The following is a 16,428-nucleotide window of genomic DNA, read 5'->3' as shown; positions in this document are numbered from 1 at the left end:
GATGCAGAAACATCAACGTAAGTTATCACGATGTAGTGGCTCTCGCTAACAGACAGAATTAAGTAACCGGAATTAGGTTAAAAAATTCTATATACGTAGACCATGTTTCTATAAATTTTGATATTTGGTTTTTATTTGAGGCAGATATTTTTTCCATTAAAATGTGATTTATGAGGAGGTTAGACCATTGGTCGATATTCAGAGTTTGTTTATTTTTCCAGTTAACAAGAATAGTTTTTTTAGCGATAGTAAGGGCTACAAGTGTAGATTGAAATTGTTTATGTGGTAAGTCAGTTGTTGTTAGGTCACCTAGCAAACACAAGTTTGGATATAAAGGTATCCTACAGTCCAAAATAGCGGAAAGTTATAATAATAATAATATAATTATATAATAATTTACCACATTCTATTTTGTGTTCAAAATAACATTTTTGTACCGTTAAAAACGATATGACATAGAATATCTTTATATTCAGACAGAAAACAATATTTTGCATACAGATTTTTGTTTTGCCCCCCCCCCCCAAAAAAAAAATTGCAATGAAACCTAATTTACCACAAAAAGACCAGATTTTGCCATGAAGACGGCCTATTTTAGGCCATACTACTTACAGATCTGAAAAAGAAAATACATTATTATATGAATGATTTGCTTGTTGTCTAAAATCCCCAAACAGGCTACTGCGAAAGACTTTCCAGCTTGACAGGAACTAGTTCAGATGTCGTCTCCTTTGCCAGATGAGCGGTCACATTTAACCAAAGTAATCCGGCAGGAATGTGCCGTCTGTAAGGCATTCCGGCAAATAGTGAGTCATATTTTTTTATTTTAGTCTTGGTTGGCACATTTTTTGGTTTTGTACACTGCATTAACAAAAGGACCAAATTTTTGCTCATTTTGTTAGTATTCTCTTAAAACCATGTAGCATTCAAACTGTAGCCATAGTTGTTGTACATGTAAAATAAATTGAAAATGACAATAAATTTGTGAAAATGATCGGATTGGAGCATATGTGATTTGAACATTTCTGACTCTGGGGAGGACAATTTCCCTCCAGAATGAGAACGAGAACAAGATTTCTGACATTGAAAGTAATATTTCAGACAGCACATTTTCCCAGAATGCTTTGATGGTCTTGAGATTTCATTGTACAAGCCTGTACCAGATGTAGCAAAGCAGCCCCGGGGACACAACCCAGACCAAGCTTTATGACACTTGGCAGCACAATTTTGCTTTGAAATGCTTTGCTAGCGTCAAGTTTTGGTTGCACCTCGAACAGACTGAAGACACAAATGTGCTCCATGCAGCAAAGCAGCTCCGGAACATAACTGAGAACAGGATGTCTGACACTGGGCAGCCCAATTTTTCTTAACCCTGGAGAACCCAAGAACCCTTTTCTTCTTTGGAAAAATATGAATTATACATTAAATGACTGCTATAACTTCACTGAACACCAAAATATATGTTTTTTCAATTAGGGAATAAACTTTAGGATTAGGGCGAAATTTGACCCATTGGGATTTAGGGGTATCATTTCGAAAAATCTGAAACTATTTAGAATTTAAGAAAATAATCAATGAAATACACAGCTACATTGAACAATATAATTTTTTTGTTTTATTTGTTGCGTTTTAGCCATCTTGTCACCTCCACTCTGGCTCATGTAAGTGCAATATTCATCCACCAGATGGCCCCATGCAGGGGTCAGAAGTGGCACTCTGGACTTTTGAAGTTAAATTTGTAAAAAAATAAAAAAAAATAAAAAGGTCTTTGTTATTTGAGTAGCAGAATTTATAGGGGCCAAATTTGACCCCGTGGGTTCTCCAGGGTTAAGAATGCTTTGGTAGTCTTGAGATTTCATTGTACTCCGATTTGAGGCACCCTTTGCCAAATGTAGCAAAGCAGCCCCAGAATGTAAGCAATTTGCCACAAAGCTCCATTTTTGGCCCATTTATCGTTGTGGTTTGTCAAAATGCATTTTTTTTTTTTTTCAAATTCAAGTTGTCACTTTCAAGCTATTTCAGTTACCGTTGTGGGTTTCTTTCACACCAGCGTACTGACCATTCTGTCTCTGCCGGTTACAAAAGTAGCTGATTTTTCTCACTGCGACGCAAAGGCCAACATTTAGCCCTCTGCCAAGGCTTTGCAGTTTTTCGTAACCCGAATACTCTGAATATTTGGAAATTTAGTTTGCGACCACAACGAAAACATCCAAGCATGGAGAGAGAGCAAGAAAATAACGAGGCTCGGGGTTGTGCATGTGCGAATCAAAACAAGCAAAGATGGAAACAAAGACAAGGGACCAGAGGTAGAAATGAACAAAGTTTTCAGTGAGGCGTCAGAAGTGAATGTGCGAAAACAGCAAGTGTCCAACGTCAACACAAGATGGTTCCCCAGCCCCCCCCCCCGCCGCTCTCTGGTGATTTTTGCAAAGAAAAGTCCATGCTTGTTGGAGATACAATTGCAGCCATTTTAAGAAGCTCTCTTAATAAACGGGAGAAAAGCTTGTCAGTGTTTACCTAAAGAAAGATGAATTTGCTAAACATCAGGGCTATTATCAGTAGAGTAAAGCCTTGCCTATTCTTGAGTCACCATTTGCATTTTTTTTTTCCGATAGAACCGTGCAACTGTTGGCAAAAAAAAAAATTTTTTTGTGCTTGATAGCTAGCCGGCTTCACAGTGTATAGCAGCAGCGTGACGCAAGATTCCAGTAGAGGTCCGAGAGGCAAGCGAAGATCCTTGTGGAGTTGACATCGAAGAAAACAGGGGTGGTTAACCTCTCAAGATGACGCAGAGAAAGTTACAGATTGTGGTAGAATTTACCAGCTCAACAAATGCTAACTGCTAGCTACTCAATGTAAGGTACAGAAGTTTCCGTCTAAAGATGGTTATTTGCGATCTATTTTATGCTACCATGTTTAGGGACACAGTACAGAGAGGCACTGTATTTCTGTTTCATTGAAGGTTATCATTAAAAAATATATATATTTATCTGGAGCTTCACACTACTGTCTGCTGGAGCACGTGTAATTTATAGAATTTTCAACAAATGTTTCCAAAGTTCCACAAATGGTCAGAAACATTCAAGCAGCTCATGATCAACAACTGGGCATATTTTCCAGTCTTAGCATCAGTCAGTAAACGTCCTTGGCCAAATGTTTATTGTAAAAAAAAAAAAAAAAAAATCCCACAATGCAACACAGGCGAAGACGACCTTAGGTCAAGTCCAGCCAGTCGGGTCGCTTATGGGGCTTGCAAGTGTGAATGTCCACCGTGTCCTCGCAGTCGTTGCACTGGACCGTGCAGCACCACCGGAACTTGCATTCGCACTGGCTGAGGCGTTTGACGCGCATGGTGTCGTAGCCCCGCCCGCAGCACATCACCTCGCAGCCGTCGGTGCCCCTCGACGACTTGTTGCAAACGCGGCCCGCCGTGCCCAGGGAGCCTACCGAGGGGAAAAAAAAAAAGAAGCATCGATGATTATCGCTGTGTCACATCCTCTTAATCTACAGCTTGACGTTTTAAAATGACTGTCAGTCAATGTTTGTTATTGTGGGGGATTTTGACCCCTGGTCGCCCGCCATTCATTTCAATGGGGGATTTCGACCTTGGAACTTTGCCAGTCACTATTCTCAGGTGGAATTCTCAAACCAACAATCTTATTTATACTGGAGTATAACAAATAGTTGAGGTTCACAAGTCAGTTTGTATTTCTAGACCGTGTGCTCTAGGAGTCCGAATTCTCCGCCAATCTCCTTGAGACTTAAATTGAATTATGTCTGTCATACAAGCACTCTTACTTACTTCTAAATGATTTATTACACAAGACAGACCAAGGTGGAGGAGTTCAAAATTCATTGTGAACACTTTGAACAGTCAGATTTGTCAATTGTTTATCTCACATACTGTAGCTGAACAGTCGCAAGTCTCAACTGACTCAGCCACTTATTGAACTACTTACTGTCAAACCGAGACGCCTATTTACATTGTAAGACATTTCACACCAAATAGTCCAAGAAATAATCAGTTCGTCTGTCTTAACTTCTTCAAAGTTTAGTCAGATTATCTCATGTCAAATTAAGAACTTTGTTCATGCTGGAAGATGTTACATGAGATAGCCCACGTACAGGGATGTGATTTTTCGCTAATTCGCGGAATTCCGCGTTTTTTATCTCCCCCCCCAAAAAAAAGAAAAAAAATATATTTTATTTTTTATTTTTTTTAGTAGTTCATTGTGTATGCACATGACTCCGACAGATAACATCTTCTGCTATAACAAAGACATTTGTGGTATGCTCTAATATGAGTTACTTTTCATTTGGTCATGATACAATTATTTGTTCATGAAATTTGAACTCTTCAACATTATTTATGTGTTAACTTAGTAATCACATTAGTTAGATATGATGATATTCTCAGTGATAGTTTTTAAAAGCAAAGACAGTCCAATGTTTTTGAATGTGACTGATTTTGAGTTGACTAAAACTGCCATTTTATATGGGATAGTTCAATATACATTGAAAATTTATGCTGTTGTTTTGTCTATTTCTTTGTCATGTGAGTGCATTGAAAGTACTTAAAAACACGGAAAACCCATGAGCTTCGGGGGGCTTTGCCCCCCGTGTCCCCCCACCAGGGCACTGCCCTGGACCTAGATGGGTGCCAGCGGCCCCCAGACCCCCGGCTAAATTTTCAGATAATTTCACTTTGGTCAAATCACATCCCTGCACGTAGTTGAAAGCAATCGTCTTGGTTTGTGTTTTTAGTCGATGTTCAAGTTGCTATTCTTAACTTTGATTTATTGCAAAAGACAGATCAGAACGGGGGAGTTCAAATCTCAGTTGATGGTCTTTTATGGCTTTATCTCACATACGTGTTTCCAGTCTTGTCTTTACAGCCACAATTCTCAACTGATCTTCTGCAGGCTGTCAGGGAATGATCCGCAATGTCAAACTAAGAAGTGTAATAATATTGCAAGGCATTTCAAAACCGTTACTCCAGGTAGTGCTCTATAACTGTCACATTTTTTTTTTTTTTTAAAGTCTTTAATCTTTTACGGCGTTATCTCACTATAATGCTTATTCAAAGACACCTTGATACTGGAGAAATCTTACACCAAATAGCTGAGGTTATCAAAGCACTCAACGTCAGTACGTGTTTTTAGTCTACGCTTTACAGAGAGTTTATCAAATAATGTCAGGGAAACTCTAATGGAATGTCGTATCATTCTACCAGCCAATGAATATATTTGTCAAAGTTCAATCCGAGACTCAAGTGAAATATCAGCTTTCCCACAGAGGTTACATTCCCAGACAGGTCATTTGAATACTCTCCGACCCGAACCCAAAGCTGTGCTCAGGTGTGAAGATCAAATGCCGCCAATAATGACCAAGCGTCCCTGATGTAAAGAGTAGGGATAAGAGAAGATATTTCCCTCAGGCTAAGAGGAATCCCTGTTTAAAAGTGACCAAAGGAAGGATTTGAAAAATAAGCCTGCGTGTATCCCCGGGCCGTGAATTCCTACACAATAGAGATTAGCAGCGAGGAGGCATCATAAGCTCCCTTTTTAAGATCACTTTTTAACAACCCGTCTTTTGAGTCATTACGTCAGGTATCAGCCCAAAGCCAAGGAGGAGCAAAGGTATTCCGTTTAAAAGTGCACCACATCATCTAGCGAGTGCCTTCACGCTCCGTTGAAGAGACTGGATGTGAGCAGGGAGACGGATCCTTAACAAGGCAAAGCAAATGGCAGGAATTAAAGCGGATGGGAAAGGGCAAATCGGTGGACTTTAAGCTGTGATGGAATGCGAACATTCACTTCACGCCTCTGGTTTTTTTGTGTTTGAAGACGACATGGCATCAAGCAAGTGCCTGTTTGATCGATGGTAAACTGCGAAAAGTAGATCCGGACAATCGAAATCTCGGAATGCATATTGTAGCAATACATTCCTGACAAACAACTTGGTCAATAATGACAAACTCAATGGACACTTATTGGGGTACTTCTGCTAAAATGGGCTTCGTTCTCGGAGGTACCCCTGCTTAAATCAGCACACCATTCATCCACTCTGGTTGTTGCGCAGTGCTTATATTATATTATATAGTACTACTTATATCAGATTCACTGCCTGGGGTACCCCTTTTGCTTGAACATCTCCGCTTTGAGGTATTCCCTTTTTTTTTTCTTCTGGAGAGCTCAGTATTGTTCATTCGGTAATTTCACCGATTTGACATGTCATCATCAGTGCTCTCTCTCTTTCTTTAAAAAAAAAAAAAAATAATAATTTTATTATTTTTTTATTTATTATTTTTTTTTTGTATGTGAGTGTGTCTGTGTATTCATTAATTCACCTAAAACCTATTTAAAAAATCCCATACCGTTCACCTAAACCGAACACTTCCAGCCAGAGTCGTGAGGCTGTCAGGAGACCAGAGGAAGGACCAAAGAAAGGAAAGGAAAGTGAAATCCATTGTTTTCTTCCACACACCATTTTGGGTCTTTTATCTCATATTTATATGTCCAATTAATCCCAACAAGTACAGTATATTGCTAATAGCATAGCACGGACTGTAGTGTGTAATTGCATTATATTACCGTTCACCTAAACCGAACACTTCCAGCCAGAGTCGTGAGGCTGTCAGGAGACCCGAGGAAGGACCAAAGAAAGGAAAGTGAAATCCAGCACCGACCAGACACCACCCACCACCCACCTGGCCACCAACCGCTTTGAGGTATTCCCTACTCAAATGAGGATTTTGACAATTCATCCCATACAAATATACAAATCTGCACATTTTCTAAATTGGTTCCGCCACACTTGAGCATTTTCACCTCCACTCTACGTTTGACAACATCGGCCTATGAAGTGTATGAAGAGTGTTGCGATACCTTGCGCACGGTCCATGTGGCAGTAGTCTGGCGAGTTCTCCACGTACACCAGCTCGTTTTTGGTGCTCCCTTTGAAGTCGCGCTCGGCCACCATGATACCAGTGCCGTCCTGGTTCATCGTCACCTCCACGGCCGTGTTGTACTTCTTCCGGAGGTAGTCGCCCGTCCGCCTGAAGTCGGACATAGCCAGCCAGCAGGTTCTCAGGGAGCAGGAGCCACTGACGCCGTGACACTTGCACTCCAGCTTCATGAAGCGCTTGACGGCCTGCAGCAGAGGTCAGAGTTGACGGGGCGTTAAGCCTGCCATGTTGGCCATTGGCCAAGGCGTGAACGACCCTGAGGTTGCTCACTGCTTCTTTTAAGTGAGTCTCTTTCGAGGGGAAATTATGGTCTGTGGGATATATACACGAGAGTGTGAGGGTAAAAGGAACCAGGGACTCTAAGAACTCTGCTAAGCATGAGACCAAAAAGATGAACAAGGTTCAACACGCTTTATCTACTGCCAGTTCTATTTGCAGGACTTGCAAAAACCATAGGATTCTAATGCTAACAATCTCTCAAATGGTTCTAACAAGGGATTCATCTTTTTTTCAGATGTTCCTGTGAATGTGTCATAACCGTCCCAGATTTAGAGGACCACTATTGGTCGAGTCCAAAGATAGGATAGCAGCAGTTTTATCAACAAATCTATCCCGACCTGTTCAACGAGGTACGGCACGCAATGTCATCTGCGCAGACCACGAAGATCGGGCCTTCCGAAGTATGCTATCGGCAGACCTCAAAGATGTAAAAAAAGATGCTAGCTTAGTAGTTTGGTCGGAACTGGAAAACAACTCTAGACTGGCACACTTAACATGGGTTGAAACGCAATCATTGACGTAGACCATTAGATTGGGTCATTTAAATTGGGACAGACCCCAAATGTATTAGCAGGAACGCTAATACAACAGTTAATCAGAACCGTACGACGACTCACCATTCTTCCACAGTGATTGTTATGCAGATTCATCAGCGCCCGGGCATCCTTCACCATCCCTTCTCGAGCGTCCACAAACGCCTTGGCAAATTTGATGCCATATTTTATGTTGTCGCTGCATCCGCCCCAGTCGAAGCTGCCTCGGTGGTCGCTGGCTTGACCGCGCTTGTGCCCGTCGCAGTTGCAGATCTTGACGTCGCCCTGACTGCACGCCCGGGTGATGGCGTAGACCACCCCGGCCGACGAGATAGCGTACACGAATGCTGCTTCTCTGCTGCCTGGCGAGAAGAAGAACAAGTGGGACTCAGTGCAGTAGATTTACCTGTGAGTACCTTTTTTTTATATATGATTCTGTTCCTGTCAACTCTGTGTCCTTTTCTTTCATTTCTATTGAGCCCAGGAAACGCGTATAAAGTCAAATGTAATAGATAGCAATTGTAACTTGTTTTGTGTCCACAATAATGCAAATCCATTAGATCAGAGGTCCCCAACCCTGGTCCTCAGGGACCGGTATCCAGCCTGTTTTCCATGCCTCCCACAGCCAACACAGGTGATTCATATCATCAGCTAATCAGCAATCTCTGGAGAAGGCTGATAACGATCTCCACCTGTGTTGGCTGTGGGAGACATGGCAAACAGGCTGGATACCGTTCCCTGAGGATCAGGGTTGAGGACCACTGGTCTAAATAGCTGTCGGAGGGTTTAAGAGTCTAAAACAATTTTGCTATTTGATTGGTTTTGTGGATCGACATTGGATGATCATGATACAGTAAGAGAGAGGACAGTAAGAAAAAGGACTTTCAAGTATTGGTCAAAATGGTCTAGTAAATCAGGGTTCACCGATTCCGGTCCTCAAGGTCCAGAGTCCTGCAGGTTTTAGATGTTTTCACCCACTAGCACACCTGATTCATATAATCAGCTCATCAACATGTCTAATAACGATCCTGATCTTTAGTAGCAGGTGTGTTGGATCGGCAGAAACATCTAAAACCTGCAGGACTCCGAACATCGAGGACCGGAATTCGTGAACCCTTGTCTAGTTGTTTGGTTGGTTTAGAACATCGACATTGGATGATCATGATACAGTAAAGAGAGAGGACAGTAAGAAAAAGGACTTTCAAGTATTGGTCAAAATGGTCTAGTAAATCAGGGTTCACCGATTCCGGTCCTCAAGGTCCAGAGTCCTGCAGGTTTTAGATGTTTTCACCCACTAGCACACCTGATTCATATAATCAGCACATCAACATGTCTAATAACGATCCTGATCTTTAGTATCAGGTGTGTTGGATCGGCAGAAACATCTAAAGCCTGCAGGACTCCGAACATCGAGGACCGGAATTAGTGAACCCTTGTCTAGTTGTTTGGTTGGTTTAGAACATCGACATTGGATGATCATGATACAGTAAAGAGAGAGGACAGTAAGAAAAAGGACTTTCAATTTATTAGTCAAAATGGTCTAGTAAATCAGGGTTCAGCGATTACGGTCCTCAAGGTCCAGAGTCCTGCAGGTTTTAGATGTTTTCACCCACTAGTACACCTGATTCATATAATCAGCTCATCAACATGCCTAATAACGATCCTGATCTTTAGTATCAGGTGTGTTGGATCGGCAGAAACATCTAAAACCTGCAGGACTCCGAACCTCGAGGACCGGAATTCGTGAACCCTTGTCTAGTTGTTTGGTTGGTTTAGAAAATCGACATTGGATGATCATGATACAGTAAAGAGAGAGGACAGTAAGAAAAAGGACTTTCAAGTATTGGTCAAAATGGTCTAGTAAATCAGGGTTCAGCGATTCCGGTCCTCAAGGTCCAGAGTCCTGCAGGTTTTAGATGTTTTCACCCACTAGCACACCTGATTCATATAATCAGCTCATCAACATGTCTAATAACGATCCTGATCTTTAGTAGCAGGTGTGTTGGATCGGCAGAAACATCTAAAACCTGCAGGACTCCGAACATCGAGGACCGGAATTCGTGAACCCTTGTCTAGTTGTTTGGTTGGTTTAGAACATCGACATTGGATGATCATGATACAGTAAAGAGAGAGGACAGTAAGAAAAAGGACTTTCAAGTATTGGTCAAAATGGTCTAGTAAATCAGGGTTCACCGATTCCGGTCCTCAAGGTCCAGAGTCCTGCAGGTTTTAGATGTTTTCACCCACTAGCACACCTGATTCATATAATCAGCTCATCAACATGTCTAATAACGATCCTGATCTTTAGTAGCAGATGTGTTGGATCGGCAGAAACATCTAAAACCTGCAGGACTCCGAACATCGAGGACCGGAATTCGTGAACCCTTGTCTAGTTGTTTGGTTGGTTTGGAACATCACCATTGGTTGATACAGGAAGGATTGTAATTTGGTATGATCTAAATACTGTCTAGTAGTTTTGTTGTTTGGTTGGTTTTGCACATTTGACGACACAGTCAGAATAAAGTCTACAGTTTAGTTAAGTCTGAACAGTCTTATGTTAGACTGGTTCAGTACATTCCCACTGGTAGTTTGTTTTGGTCAAAATGGTTTGAATAGCTCATTTTGGTTGGTTTATAGTACATTTATTTTCATAGCCCCTATGAAACACAGTCCATGTACGGTGGATTGTAGCAGGCCAATGACATCACAGCCCGGCCGACTCTCTTTTCACCTTTTTTCTCATGTGCACATGTGGAGGCTTTCTCAATCACTGGCCTTTGTTTTCATTTAAGAGAAAAGAAGAAATTTGGAGGGGGTGGGGGGGGGGGTATTCGGGCCCCAACTCTTGTCCTCATTCCCGCTCACGCAACCAAGCAGAACCCAGGCGATATGTCAGGCCGTCAAGCTTTGTCCGGCTGCCAGAAACATCTCCCCAAATATTTACATCTCCTATTACTGTTTATACATCACCAGTGTGGATCCCTCAATTGCGCTGCTTGTTCTTTTCCGAGAGAAAATCCACTTTCCCACTTTCCCTTATTCCCCGGGAAGGAGGAAAAAAAACACCTCTTTGTGTTTATATGGCGGAATTATTCATGAGACATCCATTCATTATGTACTTATCTGATCGCGCCGTCGACATTTACAAGGGTGATTAACTGGAGTGTCTCACACACGTTGGAAAAGAGCCCACGTCCCCCCGACCCAGTCGCACCCGACTCACTTCGCAGCATCACCCTGCCAAACACGGTGTGGTCGCGCTCCAGCGTGCTGCAGTTCCAGCGCTGGTGGCGGAACTGGTGCTGGCACTCCTTGATCCACTCCTTGGCACCCTCGCCGATGGACTGCATCAGGTCCGGGTGGCGCTGGCACAGCTGCCGCTGCTTGTTGACCAGACCCGGGATGTTGTCGCAAATCACCCGAGCGCCCAGCGCGCCGATGTACCTGCGCGGGGGGGGGGCGGCGGACATTATACATTGTTGCATAAAGCATTGAAATGTTTAGATATGAAAAAGATTATGTCATTAAAAACATGGGTTCAATTTGATCACAAATGAATCAGGTTTGTATTCGTATCAAATATAGATACTGGTCGCACCTATGGGCCTATAGATGTTTCAGACTGTAGACCAGGGTTCACCAATTCCGGTCCTCCAGGTCCAGAGTCCTGCTAAAGATCAGGATCGTTATCAGGCATGCTGTTGAGCTGATTATATGAATCAGGGGTGCTAGTAGGGGGAAACATCTAAAACCTGCAGGACTCCGGACGTCGAGGACCGGAATTGGTGAACCCTGGTGTGTAGACCCTTGAAAGTGGCTCTGGATCTTCACCCGTCCAAGTCAAGGATGGAAAAACTGCGCTTGGAGATGGTTGTTATGTAAGTAAGTATCATGAAAGTGGCGAGAGTGCAGAACAGCTCGCATTCGGACACAATCACTACGTTCACATGCAGTCGATAACAAACCTGATTATTGATAAAATATTCCATGCAAACGTGAAAAAAACCTTTTCTGACCCAAATATTTGGTCATATAAATCGGGGTACCTCCTTCAAACGGAACCTTGGTTTGTGCTCCGCGCATACTCTAGTCCAAGGGTGGGCACACTCGGTCCTCAAGGGCCGGAGTCCTGCTGGTTTTGGATGTTTCCCTTCTCCAACACAGCTGATATATGATCAGCTCATCAGCAAGCTCGGCATAAGCCTGATAACGATCCTGTTGATTGGAATCAGCTTGTGTTGGAAGAGGGGAACCTCCCAAAACCTGCAGGGCACCGGACCCTCGAGGACCAGGTTTGCCCACGCCTGCTATAGTCGCAAGGAATGCTAGGCTGAACTGCTTGTATGTGCGGCGGCCATCTTACGTTGCCACTCGTTAAACGAGCCTAACTTGAATACAATGATTTACGTTTTCACGTTATTTTTTGTCTCCTATGGAAAAAATGCCGCAGTGTGTGTGTATATATACACACCTATATAAATGTGTGTATATAAGTCCGTACGCCGGACACGCAAGCAGAGGTAAACAAAAATGGCGAAACTTGTCGACGCAGGATAAAACCGCAATTTTGGAGCTACTTTATTAGTCACTCTCAGCCATTTTCATTGAAGCAACCCCCTTCGCTCCCGGCTGTTTTACTAGATTTCGACTGATTTAGCTTTGGCTTTAGCTTTAGATTTGTATCTTTTTTCCGTTTTGCAGCAATTAGCATTAGAATATAGCTAAGTTGCATCATTATTCACAAACCTGTTGAAAACAAAATGAGCTTGTTGCAACATGGCCCTGGCTGGTCTCTTATACTCTGCTGCCACCTGCTGGCCAGTTTTTTTGTAATAACTACCATTGCTTTAAGCTACCTCTTCAAGTCAGAGTGGGAGTGAAGGACAATATATATATATATTTTTATTTTTTTTTATACATTTATGGGTTTGAATGCGTTTTAATGTTGTGCGTGACATGAATGTAATGCCTTTTATCGAAGGTAATGCCGTCTATTTTTGTAACGATGTCCGTGTGTCGCGGTTTCGACGCATTATCGGCATATCCCAAATGTTTCAGAAACTGTCATTTTGACCTTAACTGCGTGTAAATGTAGCCACGCTCAAAAATAGTTCACCTTGGATCTCCCCTTGAACAATTCTTCAATAACTTTTTACATTGTGGACTTTTAAGCCGAACCCTTGTGCATGTGTTTCCTGGCCTTCAAAATCTTTTTGCTTACCTGCTCCAATCACGCTCGCTCACTCAGATAGCATAACCCCCTGACTTTATTGCAATGCTTGAAAGGGGGTCCATCACATGCCGCCATACGGTACGAGTAACCGTTTAAAACCCGAGTCTACATCCTCACAAGAGTCCCTTCGATCGCTGCGCGTCGCCCAGTTTCCACTCCCGTTATGGCCGTGGCTTCTCAGAGCGCAACGGTGTGGTCAGTGGTAAAAAAGCTGAGCAGGGGTGCGACTTGTGCCAAAAGACACTTGAGGACGCACACTTAGACGCAGTGAGGCGCCTAACGGTGGTGACAATTGGCCGGACGGATGGCTTGTATACACGTGCCTGTCCACCATCCAAGTGTGAAATTAAACAATCATGTCAATCGTTTATATACAGTATCGGGAAAATGCACATCGGGGCTGATTTACATAAAAAAAAAACATCTTTAAACTGCATTTCTCTGCCCGTGACTTGGTCAGCTTAGATGGGTGAAGATTCAGAGCTACTTTCAAGTGACTCTACACTGCATGACCCATCCATTCCTCCTGCCATCATGTCAAAGTCAAAAGGTAAGCAGGGCTGCATTGAATTTTTATCAGATGCACTAAATGGCAGTTAAAAAAAAGGACTTCATGGGAGTTGGCTTCACCTAAAGCTAAAGGAAAAGTTTTTTTTTGTGATTAGACTACAGAAAATTTGGACCAAAAGTTGCTGCTTTGATGCTCACTGAACTGTTGTTGTTCGAGTGATCAAGGCTCATTTGTTCACGCAGTCGCGCGCACACCTGACACTTCAGTCGCAGCTCAAGATGGATGGGACAGGATAGGGGAGATGATGTACAACCTCCACCACACCATTCATCTTCATCAAGGCTCGGGCCAAAATATTAGGTACGCTTGAAAACTCTCTTCCTCACATTTATGAATGTGTTTGTAATGCTGCGTGTGTGTTTGAGGGCCCTCGATGATATATTAGGAACAGCCCTCAATTTTATTTATTTTTTTAAATATTTTTTGTTTCTGATTTATTTGCATCATTTTTTATTTTGTTGATATGGTAACGTTCGTTTTTCATTTGGTTCTATGTATTTATCATTGATTTACTTTATGTTGTACTCATTTTGTAATATCTTATAGTTTCTATTTTTTTCTCATATTTTTTTAAGATGAATAATTTATAATACAATTGTGTTCTGTTTCGTTTTCATGTGTTGCTTTCCTATTATACTACATTATTATGTAATAGTAACGATAGCTAATTTTATGAATATATTTAATATGTTTTTTTATAAATATTTATTTTGGTTTATTACCGTTATCTATATGTTTGTTTTTATTATTAATTTGATTGTTTAATTTTTGCTATTCATATTAATTATGGATCATGTATTTTGGTTTATCAGTTATTTTATTTGTAACTTATTTAAGTAAATGTTAATTTTTACAGGTTTAAATATTTAATAATTATTAATTTTAATATATAGCCTATTAACATGGATAATTTTATTTTATTTTCCTTTGTACATTTATTTCAAATATGTGTCATGTTGTAATCTTTTTGTAATTAGTTAATTTCCTCGTATGCCTTTTATAATATTATAAATTATCTTATTTAATTTACAGTTCTTTCCACGTGCGCATTTCTGTATTTGTCTTTCTCAGCATGCAAATAGGATGACGTACAGTAAGTATTCCTGGACAATTCTAGGTCCACGTGCAGTAAAAAAAAAAAAAAAAAAAAGTATCTCATCAGGGTGCTACATGCATAAAAAAAATACTGTATACTATGCAATGAATTGCCGTTCAATGTGAAGCAAACGTCAACGTTCCCTCACCACCAGGATGAATCCACTCTTGGCGTGCAGACGAGCAGCAGCCAAGTGAGCATGTACACTTTAGCTTTGGAGTTTACGCGCAGCGTCGTCCTCTTTCCCATCGTAGAGTCCGCAGATTGCTCTCTCATGTTTGGTCACGGCTCGGTGCACGTCCGACGTCCATCGTTAATGAGCAAAAAAAAACAAAAAAAAAAGCATCAAATGACTTTTTTTTTTTTTTTAAGCGGTGTGGCGAAGCTCCCATCAGTGAGTCCCGGCGTCCGCTCGATTGAATAGGCCGGCGTCATTCACGCCCGGATCATCATTAAAACGCCATTCGTTCATCGGGTTAGTTGTTTCGATGGGAGCGTTTAACGTATATCATTGTGGAAAATATTTTATATACTGTATATCCTTAGAGCGCGTCTGAAGATGCGTAAACTCTCTGCGCGCGCGCACGCACGCACACCCTCCTGCTGCGCGTCAAACGCACGTGATGGGATGTGACACACCCACCTTCCGCTGCGACCACCCCGCTGTACAACCAAGCCCACCACCCATCACCTCCTTTTTTTTTTTTTTTTCATACTGTGAAAGGTACAAGTAAGAAATCATCTGGGCTATTTTTAGTTCAACGCTCTGTCTGTGTCGCTAGCTAAAAATAATTAAGAATAAAATGATACTATTCAGCTAGCTTGGCTAGACGAAAAGAATGTTAAAATGGTGCTAGCTAGCTAGCTATATAGCTAACTAGCTATAATTAGCTTGACATGTAAGAAATAATTACGAATGTTAAACGGAAATGTGCTTGTAGATTCAATAAAAGACAAAATACACTTATTAACTTTATAGGGACCACTGTACGGAATCTATTTGTATGTCTTTCTGCCTTCTCAATGGAGAATAAAAAAGTAATTAATCCAAATAATATTTACAAACTAAAATTCCAAAATCAAAAGTAATACTGTAATATTTGTTTTTAATGTAATGGGACGAAACAAAATAACAACATTGTAGTATGAAAATTAATATTAATCAAAATGCAATGATTTAACATGACAATCATGAGAGGTCAAAGCTGAATTTATCATGAATTATTATTGTATTTTTTTTTAGCATTTTTCATACTCCCGTGAGTCTCATTTCTCTGACTGATAATGATTTTTCACTCTTGAGTACCAAGCTCACCGATACCAAGTACCGATACCACATTAGTACTTTTGATATATCAAATTTTAATTAACAATGCAAGTAATTGTTACCCCCCAAAAAATCTTTCAAATTCACATGATGATTTGCTGACGTGTCCGTTGCAGTCAAGTGGCAACTACTGGCGAAGAGGACTTATGCTTTTTTTTATTTGGGGGTAGGCTAAGTACAGTTTGTTTTGGCAACCTTCAAGACTTATTGTTCAAAATAACTTTTAAAAAATGTACCAAAAAAATGTAATCCCAGTTTTTCTGTTCACACTGCGTTGCGTGATGTCATGACGTCATAGTTGGTTCATTCCGCCCGTTCGCCAGCTGCGCTTTTCCAGGGGCTCCCAGAGGCGGGCGGGGGGTCCCGAGCACCTATTCTGGGCTGCTCTCATGGCCCCGAGCTAAATTTGTGGGGCGGAGGGA

General features: G+C 41.5%; 1 protein-coding gene across 1 annotated transcript; it reads right to left on the bottom strand.

The window, feature by feature from the left end:
• Positions 1 to 2,999: 2,999 nt before the first annotated feature.
• On the bottom strand, positions 3,000 to 14,955 carry LOC144056292 (protein Wnt-2b-A-like). Its single transcript, XM_077572938.1, has 5 exons — positions 14,828 to 14,955; positions 11,003 to 11,223; positions 7,864 to 8,141; positions 6,888 to 7,152; positions 3,000 to 3,443 (listed from the first exon to the last, which is right to left on the bottom strand). The coding sequence occupies exons 1-5, from the start codon at positions 14,953 to 14,955 to the stop codon at positions 3,214 to 3,216; spliced, it is 1,122 nt and encodes a 373-aa protein (XP_077429064.1). The 3' UTR covers positions 3,000 to 3,213.
• Positions 14,956 to 16,428: the final 1,473 nt, after the last annotated feature.

Source organism: Vanacampus margaritifer, chromosome 8, assembly GCF_051991255.1.
Source record: "Vanacampus margaritifer isolate UIUO_Vmar chromosome 8, RoL_Vmar_1.0, whole genome shotgun sequence".
NCBI lineage: Eukaryota > Metazoa > Chordata > Actinopteri > Syngnathiformes > Syngnathidae > Vanacampus > Vanacampus margaritifer.
Note: the sequence above shows the minus strand (reverse complement) of the source record. Positions and strands in the feature narration are given on the sequence as shown.